This window comes from Plecotus auritus (assembly GCF_963455305.1).
Source record: "Plecotus auritus genome assembly, chromosome: 7".
Classification (NCBI taxonomy): domain Eukaryota; kingdom Metazoa; phylum Chordata; class Mammalia; order Chiroptera; family Vespertilionidae; genus Plecotus; species Plecotus auritus.
In genome coordinates, this window is record NC_137774.1 from 97,438,125 (window position 1) to 97,453,310 (window position 15,186).

A 15,186-nucleotide genomic window follows, 5' to 3' on the forward strand; every position below is an offset into this window, starting at 1 on the left:
TTCCTATTTTCCTATTATAAAAAGAAAATATGGTGCCCTGGCCAGTGTGGCTCACTTGGTTGGAGCATCGTCCCATACACGGAAAGGTTTCAGGTTCAATCCCCAGTAGGGGCACATTCAGGAGGCAACCAGCTGATGTTTCACTCTCACTTCGACGTTTCTCTCTCTCTCTCTCTCTTCCTCTTCTTTTCCCTCTCTCTCCCTCTCACCTTCACTCTCCCTCCCTCTAAAATAAAAAAAGAGACAAAAAAAGAAAAGAAAATATGGGTTTGTCTTTCAGCAAAACAGCAACTTCGACAACGCTGCAGATTAAATGTGGGCAGAAGTGGTCCAGATGCATTAGCGTTCGTTCACTTGTTCATTTAGAAAGGAAACACCTGAGTCTGGCTCACATTCCCTTCTTTTCGTGAAGCTAATGGCTGTGAAAGAATATCCTCCATTCACACCCACTCCAAGTTTTTCAGAAATCTCACGAGGGCGGGGAGTAACAATAGTTTGTCCTTGGGAAGGCCACTGCGACAAAATGACAAGGAATGAACAAAAGCCCTGGCTCTTCTGGAAGGAAGGGCTAATGAAGAAAATCTTCAAACCACTTAGCGCACCAACGCCACGTCCCCCTCCTGGTGTAATGTATACTTTCTCCATGAATTTAGGTGAAGACCACTAAATCCAAATAAAGACAGGAGCTATTACAATTGCAAGATAGCCCACCAGTCAGCAAAGTCTTGCTGGGGGAAAAGTTGGGGGCGTTGTTTTTTACCTGTTCGGAAGTGTTCTTCAAGCGGATAAATTTCCCATCAACATCTATCTCTTCAATACAGATGTTCCCGGTGGCTGAGGCGGAATGAGAGATGCTAACACTGCTGCTCGCCTCTGATTCTTCCACATCCACTCTCTTCCGTTTCCCCCTAGTTGTGCGCACGCTGCGACTTGAGGATGCTCGTGAGACTGTCACACGGGAAGAAGGGCTCGGCGAGAGCTTCAATCTATACAGGAAACAGAATACTCCGTTTATGAAACATACTTCCCCTCCTGCCTTAAAAGTGGATATTAAAACCCTGCACGTGCACTTCTAAAGCAAAACATGACTCGAGATCTGTGAGACAAAGCCAGTGCACATCTTAACTAAGATAAACTTCTTTGCGATAGGATCTCCACCATCAATTTTCTTTAGAGTAATAGTAATTTGAATGCTTTCCCCAGGAACAGAATATAACCATAATGCAGAAGGTTTGGAAAACAGGAGGAAATCGTCCCATCTACCATCACCCTACACCAGCCGTGGGCAAACTACGGCCCGCGGGCCGGATCTGGCTGTTCTATCCGGTTCTCTTGCTCTCCCCTCCGCTCCTTTACTTTGAATTTATATTAGTTCACACAAACACTCCATCCATGCTTTTGTTCCGGCCCTCCGGTCCAGTTTCAGAACCCATTGTGGCCCTCGAGTCAAAAAGTTTGCTCACCTCTGCCCTACACAAACATTGTTATATTTACTATACTTTTTAAAATCTTGTCATCCCTGCATTTTCCTTTTTTACAAAATTATAATCACAACTGTATGCAATACTGAAATTCAATGGCTTTTTATTCTAAATCACTTTTCTATTGGAACATTTTTCTGAGAATAGGTGTTAAAAGGATTTATACACTAATCCTGATTTGAAAAGTAAGTATAAAGTCTCTTTCAGCAAATGTGATATTTTACAACTTATTAAATCAAAACATTTTTAAATCTCAAAAGGAAAGACTCCATCCTGACACAGTTCAGCATTTATTATAATCCTATATAATAAAGAGGTAATATGCAAATTGACCCTCATGCCCTCACAAGATGGCTGCCTATGACCAGGCTGGCAGGGGGGTTAGTGAGGAACGACCAAATGACTGGACAAGCAAGCTGCGTGGGGTGACCAGGCCAGCAGGGAGGGTGGGGCAGAAAGAGGCAACCAGGCTGCCGGGGGGGTGGGGGGGTGGTGCAGTTGGGGACGACCAGGCTGGCGGAGGGGGGGGGGGAGGGCAGTAAGGGGTGACCAGGCTGGCGGGGGAGGCGGGGGGACGGTGCAGTTGGGGATGACAAGGCTGGTGGGGGGGGGGCAGTTAGGAGCAACCAGGCCGGCAGGGAGGGGGCAGCTGGGGGCGACCTGGCCAGCAGCGGGGGGCAGTTAGGGGCAATCAGACCAGCAGTTAGGGGTGACCAGGCAGGTGAGCAATTAGGAGCCAACAGTCCACAATTGTGAGAGGGATGTCCAACTGCCAGTTTAGGCCCAATCAAACCGGCAGTCAGACATCCCCCAAGGGGTCCCGGATTGGAAAGGGTGCAGGCTGGGCTGAGGGGACCACCCCCCCCCCCCACCGTGCACAAATTTCGTGGACCGGGCCTCTAGTAGTAATAATAATAATAATAATAATAATAATAATAATAATAGACTGCTTGAGCCACAGTTTTTATTGCTGACATAGAAATATGATCTATTACTATGAACATTCAACACCTAAGTGTTAAAAGAAATGACAGAGAAAATATTTAAAATTAACCTTGTTTTAAAATATAACCCAATCCTATTTACTCTTCAAAGGGTGGGGCAAAAAGTAGGCTGGAAGGTAGATGCCTGAATTGCTCACCTCTCCTCTTCGCCTTCTAGGAGTTTCCTGTAAGCACTGATTTCCATGTCCAGGGCTAACTTTACGTCGAGAAGTTGTTCATAATCGCTCAGCTGTTGCTGCATCTGGTCCCTTATTTCCGCCATCTCCCTCTCTTTGTCAGACAGCATGCGCCGAGAGTTGTCTCTTTCTTTAGCAAGCATGTCCTCCAACTCTTGAATCCTCTCCAAGCAGGCTCTAGACTGCAGATTCAAGGGAAAACACATTGACTTTCGAGGAACATTCCCACATTAGCACAGGCGGCTATTTTAAACCACGATCCACTGCCTGGGTTGGAAAGCAAATAGAATCCTAAGGAATGTCTAACATCAGAATGCAAGAGATTTTGATTTTAAGAATTTAAAAACCAAAATTCCTCCAATATAAAATGCAGTCTGCAGGAAATGCCTTTAAGAAAGATATAGCCATCAAATGTGTCATAAACATACATATAATTTTTCCATATTTGACCAAATAAAACAGAATTCTAAACTATGGTTTTAATGAAAGTCAAGTCTGGCTCCCCTACAATCCTTTTAGCTCAGAAGTATCAATCAACAAAAGTAAAGAACTAGAAAGATGAGAAACTCATTGACAGAAGGAAACATGGGGGCGGGTAGTCTGAGAGTTGCTGGAACGATTGGGGGACGACGCAGGGCCTCTGGTTGTCCCTTTAGGGACAGTGTCCCTGTGGGACTGCTGTGCTCTCTCGTGCTCACCCAGCCCGCAAAGTCTAACAACACAGTGCTCTGCAAAATATTATCACAAATATAAAAACCTCATGTTTGGTATTTTAAAAAATGAGAAGTTATACATCCTATGCCAGGAAGTTCATCTTAGAAACCTTGTGGCTCACTAGCTAATTATTCCTCTATATTTCTCCAAGACAGAATTCATCTCAGTAGCCTCAGAGAGTGACAAAGGTAATCAATTCAAAAAGACTGACGGACAGCTGAGGCCCTGGGACCAGAGATAAAAGGAACGCTGCGCAGTGCAGACACACTGCGCTCCACAAGGGAGATTTATTGCTCGCAGGGGCGTGGGCAATAAACTGTGAAACTGCTTTATATGTACACTGGGCTTGAACAAGTAAGTAAACAGGAAAGAAGACACCAGGTTTCTTACTCTCAGAGAAAAATTACAGGTAAGCAAGAAAGGGAGCCTAAAATGAACCCTGAGGTACAGGGCAGGAGTCAGAGACATCAGTATGAATTTGTATTTAGCTTAACATACATACAAGGAGGCAAATAAGTGCGCAAACACGGGTTAGCATACATTCATGGATGACCTAGCTCTGCCTGCGGGAGGGCCAAGAAGCGGCGACACCCAGTACCAGTGAGCACACTCAGAGCCCGATCTCGTGTGCATGTGCCTTCTCCAGCAAGGAGAACCAGGGCTGCTGGGAGAAATGGCAGACCTGAGGTGGGGGCAGGGTAGATACAAGGTGAGCCTGCAGCACCTCAGAGTACCAGGAAGTAAAGAAGTGCTCCAAAGTGGGGGCTGTGGCAACCCACCCGAAGAACTCCTATGGCCGAAGCTGGTAAAGTGATGTAGTACTGGATCATAACCAAACGAGTAAAATATCCATGAGTCCGCCCTGATGTGAACCAATACATGAATAAATAAATGTATCAATAGGGCAGAACTACACCTCTACTTAAGAGTTCAGTTAATAAATGCAGACAGTCCACCTCAAGATGTGGAGCTGAATCCTGCCCTTCACCCCTGACAGCTCAAGAATGAGTGTGGGGAGGGAAGAACAGTAATCTGGTCGTGGAGAAACCTGGCAAACCCCACTTTACCCAACTGTGAAGGTTGACATCACCAGGGATGTAACGTGGATGTCACGTATCCCTGATGTGATGCAACAAGAAGGGCACCTAAACCCATGACCCAGGCTAATCAGGAGAAAAGCACCTGATACACCCAGATCGGGGACAGTCTATAGCAGTTTGCCGCTCTGTTGACTAATGAGTTTGCCGACCACTGGTCTGTAGGATGCCTGCTAGTGCTCCTCAAAACTGTCATGATCATAAGAACAAGGGGCCCAGCCGGGTGTAGCTCAGTGGTTGAGGGTCGACCCATGAACCAAGAGGTCACCAGTCCGATTCCTGGTCAGGGCATATGCCCAGGTTGCGGGCTCGATCCTGGTCAGGGCATATGCCCAGTGGGGGCATGCAGGAGGCAGCCAATCAATGATTCTCATCATTGATGTTTCTATCTCTCTCTCCCTCTCCCTTCCTCTCTGAAATCAATAAAAATATATTTTAAAAAAAAAGAACAAGGGAAGCCTGAGAAACTGTCCCAGACCAGGAGACTCGGGAGATGGGTTCCCTGGAGCAGAAAAATGACAGTAATAGAAGATGTGGTGAAACCCAAACAGTCTGGAGTCTAGCTACTGTCAGGTCTTAGTTCTGACCATGAACAAAATGCTAACAATGGGGGCAACGGGGGGAAGGAGACAGGGGAACTGTGGACCATCTTTCCAACTTTTCAGTAAACCTAGAATTACACCCCCAAAAAAGTTGTTTAAAAAATAATCAATCAATCAATTAATTACAATTCAGAGCAGCATCTAACATTCCGTATCAGAAGCAGGCCTTCTTCATAATAGTGATACCAAACATAATCCCTGCCTCTGAGAACTTGCACTTAGATGCATTTGCAAAAACAATGCTATAAACTGAGAAATACATTTTTTCCTCTCAGGTTTCTTATATGTTCTTTCCTCTAAAAGAAAAATATACCTAAGTGAAAAATGTCTCTTCTTCGATGAATCTCTTCACCTTATTCCCATGTGGGAGGTAGACAGAACGGGCAACAAGGTGGAATCTAAAGGGGCTGATGAGACGTAAAGTTCCCAAGATTCAGAGAGAACCTCTGTGCCTAGATGTATAAACCCTGAAACGCCCCTATTAGTCTGTTGTTGATGCTCCAGAGTTCCTTAAGAGAGAAAAATCAAAATGTAGGATAAAAAGGGTTTAAAGTTATTCTGAATCATTTTGTAGTTTAAATAGAAATATTTAAATTATATTTTAAATAGCTGCACTGCATCTGTTATGTGTGAAATACATAGAACAGGACATGAGAAGCAGACCTAGATTCTCCCTCCCAATTCTGCTGTTAGCTACTTAGGAGACCCTTGGCACTCACTTACCCAGTATCCACATTTGGAAAGTGAAGAGGCCTAATTATCTGTAAGATCCCACCTCGAACTCTAAAATTTTTATGACTGACCTCTAATGGTCTTGTTTTTTATTTTATTTTATAGTTTGTAAGAATTTATTGCACTGCCAAAACCGGTTTGGCTCAGTGGATAGAGCGTCGGCCTGCGGACTGAAGGGTCCCAGGTTCGATTCCGGTCAAGGGCATGTACCTTGGTTGCGGGCACATCCCCAGTAGGGGGTGTGCAGGAGGCAGCTGATCGAAGTTTCTCTCTCATCGATGTTTCTAACTCTCTATCCCTATCCCTTCCTCTCTGTAAAAAAATCAATAAAATATATTTTTTTAAAAAAAAGAATTTATTGCACTAGTTTATTATGCTCTAGTTGCAATAGCAGTTTCCAGAGTCTGGGTGTAAGAAAAACAAAAATTAGACATGCTTTCAAAGTGCCACTGGACACGCCTGCATACAAAGAGACTCTGACCAACAAATTAACTGGGCCAAAGTAAAAAGTCTAGATAGAAATGATAGAAATGCTGTAAGCAATATGTAAAATTCCTAATTCCAGAACATAATACTGCTAACATGTAGTATTTAAAAACATTTTCTAAAGTCAGCATTTTAAAGGCTATGTCCATTTTAAATAAAATTTAAGAAGTACTTCGCTAACATGAGTCATAACTGAAAGGAAATTCTGTGGCCTAAGAAGCAGCATGATGAAACTGATATGACTCAACATTAATACTATTAAGGTGTACAATAGGAAAGCACTGAGAGATGGCTTTTCGTTTTTGATGATCTTTCTAAGGCTAAAATTTATCAACGAACGGAGATATTCCTCCAGGTATATTATTTATCATAAAATCTGATACCAGTAATGAACAGGGGAAAGGATCACCCCCCTCCCCCGAACAGAGAAATGTAAAACTGTTCTGCTTGAAGGATGTGCTCCTCTCCAATTTCCTAAGGAGTTAGCTCCAAAAATCCCCTGGGTCCTGCCTAACTGAACTGAAAGTTAACAAAAAAACTGAAGTTAACAAAAAAAAACTTGCAAGGATGGGCACATATCTGATGGGCCAGTCAAGTGGATTAAACAGCAGCCAAAGACATGAATAAGAAAAGCTAGGGAAACTTAAAACTGCAGGAGAAGGGACAGCTGGAATATAATTTATTAAATGGAGAAAAAGTAGTAAATGTCAAGTCAGAGTAAGAACAAAGAGGCCTGTTTTTGGAAAGGTACCTGTTAAGATGCTGTAGCGGGAAAAAAAAAAAGAGTATTAAATTCCTAAAAGAAAATCTTTGAAGAGATTGAGATGTAAAGTGAAGAATTGGACATATTAAAAAAAAAAAAAAAAAAAAGAAAGAAAGAAAAGAAAAAAGAAAAAGCCTGGCCAGTGTAGCTCAGTGGTTAAGCATCGACCCATGAACCAGGAGGTCACTGGTTCAATTCCCCATCAGCGCACATGCCTGGATTGCAGGCTTGATCCCTAGTAGGAGGTGTGCAGGAGGCAACCAACAGATGACATTTCTCTCTCATCCTTGATGTTTCTATCTCTCTATCCTTTTCCCTTCCTCTCTCTAAAAATCAATAAAAACATTTAAAAACTAACAAACTGGAAACTAGGAAAGAAACCCATTGATCAGTCTGCAGTCTCTGGACGAGTTGTTAAACTCACCTAGGTCTATGGTCGGGCTGAGCGAACTCAAAGGTCCTTCTAGCCTTACTGTTTCATAAAAACTTCAAAATACTACCAGGACAAAATAGGTCTAAAATAATTTAATAAAATAATTACTGGTGTCAGTAATAAAGTTCACATATAGGCACTATAAAAGCTTCAATTTTATTTTTTTTATATTACCTTATTTTATGTAAGTCACTGTCTACTTTGTTTTCTAAATTCCTGCAATAAATGTTGTCAGTTTTATAATCAAGAAGAAGATTTCACTAAAATCAGAGAAAAGAAATAAAGAAAAAGAAAAGTTTAATCAAGAATAAGATGAAGTTTAATCTGATGTGGAAAGTTTAAAACCAAATTTCCTCCCTTAAGAAAAACAGAAGCTGAGGTTACTTTCCAAGTAAGTAAGGTGAGCAGCAGATTAATCTACTAATTTAGGAATAACAGTCTTCTGCTCGGAGGACGTTTAGCAATGCAAAGGAAAAAACCTGCGCGGCACTGTGAACGCAGACAAACTCCACCCTCTCTGAAAAGTGGCACTGAGCAGAGCAAAGCCAGGGGGGCTACCCTGGTGGAGGTGGCTTCAAGTTCATCTTCAGTTCCTCGTAGGGGAAGGTGCTGACTTACCTCTTTCTGTAGATTAGAAAGCTGAGATGAAAGGCTCTCGATTCTCATACGACTTTCCATCAGTTCTTCCCTGGCACTGTTGACAGAAGACGTGTTCATCTCTGACGAGAGCCTGGCATTCTCGAGCTAAAAGAAGAAGCAGACGATAGTCAGCCTTATCTATGTGAAATGGAACACACAAATGAGGAAGCATAATTCATCTCAAGGCATTTCATTTCAAACCTCAGCCCTGCTGGTAACTGGTTGATGAAACAGGAAGAACATCATGAAGTTGGCTGACACGGGAAAGGTTACCTTAAGTGTTCCAATGTATGAGCTTTAACAATGCTCTCATACCTGGGTCTTTGCCCAACGTGTATTACTCCAACATTTTGTCCATTATATCTCTAATGTCTCGGCTAATACTGCTAAAAGTAGACTGGGCAGCAGCACCTTAACCATGTAGGAAAACAAACATCGCATATCTCTAACCCACCAAATAATACAGAATATAAAGAAAATAGGCAGAAAGCACTAATTGATAAATTACTTAAAACCAGACAGAAACACTTCCTTTCAGAAGCAAAAAAAAAAAAAAAAAAAAAAAAAAACAGCTCCTCAGGTACTTCAATATCCTATTCCTCCAAATGCCCATAATATTTATTCTGCATGTGCTCAGCACACTTTTATGTACGCCGTCTCTCCCCTGGTTCCCTTTGAGGCCACAGCCCATGTGACGGACCGCTCCTTACTTTGGCTCCTCCTCTGCCCAGCACAATGCCTCGCACTGAACAAGTATTGGGCAATTGAATATGGGGCTTAAAGGACCTCTCCCTTCCACCAACCAACTACTGCATCATAAAATGGATTAAAAGTACATGAACAGTGTAAGGCCATGCAACAGAAATTATTTTCAATACCTCTATGACCCTAATTTTCTAAATCTTCACTAATAATTCTTTCTAATCAAAACATGTAACATTTACCGCATTGGGGTAAAATCATTTCCTAGGAAAGCTTGTACTCGTTGGTGATTTGATGGATTTTTGCATGGTCTACTAATACAAAAGTTTTATAATATTTTTTCAATTAATAATAGTGGCATAGGAAGAAATGTCAGACTTTCCATTGGCCTTTGTTCAAAAAAGCCCCAAGTGTGTGTACGCTGATGCCATGGAGGTCAGAACTATATGCAGCCCAGCGATCGTTTATAATCGTATGGATGCGCAGGACGGCGTGATTAGCCCTTGCTATTGAAAGAAAACTGTTTTCGGATGTCTTGGGTTTTACTGCTAGGACATGACATGACTGATCAGTGGAACAAAAAGATAAACCCTCATCTCAGATAAAATTAAAATAATCCTACTTCCTTTTAATAATTTCTAGTAACATTTATTTAGCATGTGGTGAAAGCCAGGGGGTAGCGGGTGGGGGAGAAGGAGGGTCACTGGGGAAAAAAGAGAGATATCTGTAATACTTGCAGCAACAAAGATAAATTTAAAAAAAAAAAAACTAGAACAGAGCAAACATCAGGTGGCTGAGGTCATGGCTCAGAGTTTGAACCTGCCCTCCGAAGCGACCCTTACTTTGGCGTGGTAAGTCTGCTCCAGCTCCTCCTTGTACATCTTGACCTGGGCATCGTGCTGCTCGCGCATCTCGTGAAGGGCTTGAGCCAGCTTGTACTCATACTCAATCTGACGCCCGGAATCCACCTCTACCAAGCGAGTTTCATGCTTCCTTCTGGTCTCATTAATCTCCTGGGGGGTGGGGAGGAGGGAATCATATAAAACCAAGTTGCTTACCATGGCTGCATTGGTACAAGTGTGAGTGGCACAGAGCCACCTGGAGTTTAGGCACCCACCCTCGCATCTGTCCTAGCAGGCATGTGAGTATAGTTTTTTGCCTTCATTTTCAAATCAGAAGATTTCAAGGATGAAACTAATAAAGAAATGGCAGCATCTCAAGCCCTGAGAATTCTATATTTCTTTTCAGTAGCACAGCTATTTATTTCTCTGAAGGCAAGAAATGGCCTGGGAGATGTACTAAAGTACCATGCAATTATGCATAACTATGTACACCGAATAGTAATCGGTTTTCTAAATTGTCATATTGATGATCCTAAGGACACCTCTGAGAAAAATCCACATGAAAAGTTAAACTTGTATGGACAACGTCAACTAGATTTGTGCATAATAAAACTCTTTTCTTAGACATACTAAGATGCAATGATAGACAGAGCAAGCTAATTTACATGAGTTATTGTAAGAGCTGCTGCGGAGGTATCAATACCAACTGATACAGAACCTTAACAATTAGCACTTTACTATCTTGAGTACTTATGACAATTCACTGCTAAAGAATAGAATGTAGGCATAATCCTTTGCTCTATGTTTTAAGGAACTGTCCAAAACTAGAATGTCTGGAAACACGAGCCCAGGAGTCAAGTTTTCATTCCAGCTTCCAGCTCTGAAAATACAACGGATCGTTCTTTAATGACAATAATTAAAGAGGCCACAAGAGGGGGTATAACCCACTGAAGTTCTTGTTCCTGTATCATCTTACTGCGAATGTTTTCCTATGCCTTTCCTCATCTTTCTTTTAACACTTCTTTGCAGAGGAAAATGCATTGGACAGAACCAGAAAACCAGGTTCAAATTCTAGTTCTGCTATTAACCTCCCAGGGCTCACATCTATTTAATGAAGTGAAAAGCATGCAAATGAAAGGTTTAGTTCAGCAAATGTTGAGCACGTACTAACAATTTTGCCCTTTGTCTACCTCCCTTCCTCCTCTTCCTGGTTTTCTCCTTCCATTCTTGCCCTTTTAACTGTTCCTAATAAGGAACTTAGGTATATTTATGGAATAGAATTAGATCTTCCATGTTAAAAAAAAAAAAAAAGGAATATTTTAAATTCATTTTCAAGGCAAAAACTAACAAGATGTTCCCCAACGATGTACATTAGAAAGCTGAGATGAAAGGAGTCCACGCACAGCATCAGAATAAGTGGTAAATTACAATTTTAACAAAACAAAACAAAAAAGTTGTCAACTTAATATAAAAATATCTCCATTTATAAAGCAAAACTGTCGTTAACAAGTATATAGTAGCATTCACTAGTTTACAAGGAGCTTTTACATACAATATTCCATTTTGATCTTCTCCACTCCTTGAAGAAAAAAACAGCAAGTATTGATATTTCATTTTTAAATTAAAAAACAATTCAAGAGTTTCCCAAAGTCAGAATGGTTGGGAGTGCACTTAGTCCCAACAATACCTATTTTAATACTCTATCATTATAAAAATGGTCAGATTTCTAATATTTTTCTACAATAAAAATTTAACTTATGCCGAAACCGGTTTGGCTCAGTGGATAGAGCGTCGGCCTGCGGACTGAAAGGACCCGGGTTCGATTCCAGTCAAGGGCATGTACCTTGGTTGCGGGCACATCCTCAGTGGGAGGTGTGCAGGAGGCAGCTGATCGATGTTTCTCTCTCATCGATGTTTCTAGCTCTCTATCCCTCTCCCTTCCTCTCTGTGAAATATCAATAAAATATATTTTTTTTAAAAAATTTAACTTATACAATAAATTCCTATTTTCAAATAATTGTTATTTGTTGTTTTCAAAATTATATTACTTCTAAAATCATTTAATTACTTAACTGCATGTTTGCTCTGGGTTCATGCCAACCCTCTTCAATTTGGAGGAAATATACATTCCCCTTTCTCCAATTTTATTACTTCTTTTTTGGCAACACTTGCTGCCTTCAACCCCCAAGGTTTGACCACAGAAGTTAAGGCTTACAAATGATATCTTAAAATATACACATATAGCTATAAATGCTACGGGAACCAGCCTTCAAGAAGGCTCCCAATGGTTGCTGCCTTCTGGTATTCACGCCCTGTGTCATGGTTAGAGTGCACGATGGAGAGTGAAGATATATCACTTCTGGGATTAGCTTCCAGAAGATAATGAGGCCTCTGTCTTGCTCTTACTCTCTCCCTCATCACCACTCTCGGGAGAAGCCACATCGTGAGCAGCCCTCTGGAGAAGCCCTTGTTGAACTAACAGCTCCTGCCAACAGCCTGTGAATGAGCTGGGAGGCAGTTCCTCCAGCCCAGGTGAAGCCTGACTGTAACCTCAGGAGAGACCCTGAAGCACAGCCATCCAGTGAGACAGCTCTCAGAATCCCGACCTCCAGAAACTGAGAAATAATAAAGGTCTGTGGTTTTAAGCTGCTAAGTTTTGGAGTAATCTGTTAGGCAGTAATACACAACTAATACAAATGCTTAAACAGTAATTAACTGCTGTGACTACGCCTTTATAAATCAGATGAAGTAAAATCATACCTGTTTTCTCATATGCAGCCTTTTAGCAGCAGTGCCTTGAAAAATTTACCTACAAAATTTCTCCCATTATTTACATATAGAGTTATAAGAAAGCCTTTTGGGATCCCTCCATTCCCTGAAAAAGTAAAATTATACATCGTTACCTCCTCATACATGTTTTTACGGAACTCCAAGTCCTCGGTAAGGCTCTGACAGCGATTCTCCAAATCCACTTTAAGTAGAGTTTCATCAGCTAACTGTTTTTTGGCAGCAGTCAAGGAGGCTTCCAACTAACATAAGGAAAAAGAATTGATGGAAATTATACAGCAATCATATAGTAATAAACTTAATAGAGATGGATGGAATCCAATCAAGTATTGCAACTTCTATGTATTTACAAGTGTATGAGAGTCCCTCATGGTAACTTTTATCCTTAAATGTGTATTCAGTTGCTGTCTCACCCACAGAGTGCCACACCAAAACACCTCTCAAATCTGGTAACAGGCAACAGGGAATGAACAGACTTCTGACTTACATTTCAAAACGCAAGCCGAAGATTTAGCTACCACTTTCATCTTTTCCTGTATGTAGGGCTCTGTATGACACCTTCTCTTTTCCGACCTCACATTTTGTTACAATAATGAAATGGGCTTTGAGAGCAAGAAGCAGAAGGATCATAAGCAAGACACAATGACTGAAGAGTGGAGGTGCTTTGAATATTAGCTACCTCAAGACCATCAGCTAAGCCATAAAATAATCAAAATAAATTTTTTAAAATAAAAAAATAAACTTAAAAATCAATCAACCGAGAGGTAAGGCAATTACCCTGCCAAATATGGCTCAAGAGCAGCAGTGACTGACCTGGGCAATCTGATCCTTCAGATCCTCCAATTCTCCCTCTAAACTTTTCTTGTCACCAAGTGCAGTGGCCAGAGCCGCATCTTTAGAATTCAGTGCTGCTTCATATTCTCGGAGCTTCATCTGGGCTCCATTAAGATCAGATTCTTTCTTAGCGTAACTGCAAGACAAGTGAAGAAGCACAGACATCAAATTCTACCCCTGACTTGAGGCCTTCTCCCACCCTGCTTAGGAGGAAACGGAAGAGGCCGTTTATCTGAAAGCTGCCATAACCTGCTAAAATCAGAGAAGCAGTTCAGGAGCATTGTATCTCAAGTTTTGGGTGGACAACAGCTTTCCCTTTCAGTAATTTCCCTGACGAAGTCCATGGGGACCAATGTACCAGAATCCTGGTTACTCTGGGAAAGAACACATGTGCTCCTTGTTCTATAAAAAAGAATTACATGTTTCTGTAAGAAGACTCTTTTTTTACATATATTTCTTAATCTATTAGTCAAATCACAATTCAGTTCTTCTTGTATAAAGATGCACTGAGGGGGAGGAATCAAAATAAAACAAAAACGGAAATTTCTTCTAACTTCTTATTGGCTATCGCATCCACAAGGGGCTCTCACACCATTGCCGTCAAACACACGGAGGGGCCTGCAGCCTGGAGGCAAAGTCAATCGTGGTTTTGGGTTCTATTCCTTCAGTCTTACCACTAAGTTCCCCCACTGTACCCTTCAGTTTTTCGTTGTTAGAACATTGTATGGATTCCATCCAATAGTATGCTGGTAAATGTTTAATTACCAACTCTGGTGTGGTGGTGGGGGCGTTGGCATGTATGAGACATATATGCAGGCGCATATAAATGATTCTCAGACATTTAAAAAATATAAATATTTATTATTTTTAATACAATGAATATTATAAACCAGGATGAATAGGACCTATAAATCAAGATATAAAATGAGATTAAAAACGTGAAAATAAAGTTATTATAAAAAGCAATTTTGTAACTTGGTATCATATAGAAACTCCCTTGATATAAGAACTAACTGACCCCAAGCTTGCAAGCATTTTACATTCCTTACATAGGAGGTGATTTTTAGGACTTCCTTAACTATAAATTAGGGTGTCTCTGAAGAAAAATTAATTATTTTAGTTTATATTATTAACTACCAAAAAAATGAGATCTAAATTGAGGTTTCTTTTTCTTTTAAATATCACTTTTAATTAACTGGAGTTCTATATTATAATATTAAGGTTCCTTTGGATATATTTTGTCAAATAATTACCTCTTAAAGAAAAGTATTTTTTATTCAAATAATTCTATTATCATTAATTAGAAATTAATATCAAAATTCTCATATCTGCTCTTAATTAAAACTGCAATTGTAGAAGATTATTTCTACTACTAATGTTTGCGTGGGCTAAAAGAGAAAATTTTAATTAACAGAAATTTTTTTAAATCAGTAATATTAAAATAAAGTGAACAAATCTGTCCAAAGGATATAAGGAAATATAAAGAGAAGATTTAATAGTATTTCTTTCTTACTCATTTTGGTATCATAAAACAACTATATTCATAAAATCTCAGCAGTCATATCAGATTTTTCTTAAATCCTTTATTTTAAAAAGACCACAAGATGGCAACCTTTCACTGAAGATTTGTGGGGGAAAAAATCAAGTATTTTTTTTAATCCTATGTAGTCATTAATTTATAACAAAAAAGAATGCCTCATTACTACAATTGTTGGGTCCTAGCTGGGAACTCCACAGAACAGAATCAATGCTTGTGGAGGAGCTATTATTTTATCCCACTGTAGAAATGACCAGAGCTGGGCAGGAATACATATTATAATGCATATGATTTTTTAAAACTTTATGTATTCCACAATATTTACAAAAGCTACTGGCTCATATTACTTAACAATTA

The 15,186-nt window shown here is 40.5% G+C and overlaps 1 protein-coding gene across 1 annotated transcript in view; it reads right to left on the reverse strand.

The window, feature by feature from the left end:
* LMNB1 (lamin B1) overlaps window positions 1–15,186 on the reverse strand; it is a 47,727-nt gene that overhangs the window by 10,958 nt on the left and 21,583 nt on the right. The window contains exons 2-7 of the mRNA XM_080678735.1: window positions 13,272–13,428; window positions 12,575–12,700; window positions 9,672–9,842; window positions 8,107–8,232; window positions 2,623–2,843; window positions 761–986 (exon numbers count right to left, since the gene is read on the reverse strand). Of these exons, the coding sequence (XP_080534861.1) occupies window positions 761–986; window positions 2,623–2,843; window positions 8,107–8,232; window positions 9,672–9,842; window positions 12,575–12,700; window positions 13,272–13,428 (1,027 nt within the window). The remainder of the gene's footprint in view (window positions 1–760; window positions 987–2,622; window positions 2,844–8,106; window positions 8,233–9,671; window positions 9,843–12,574; window positions 12,701–13,271; window positions 13,429–15,186) is intronic.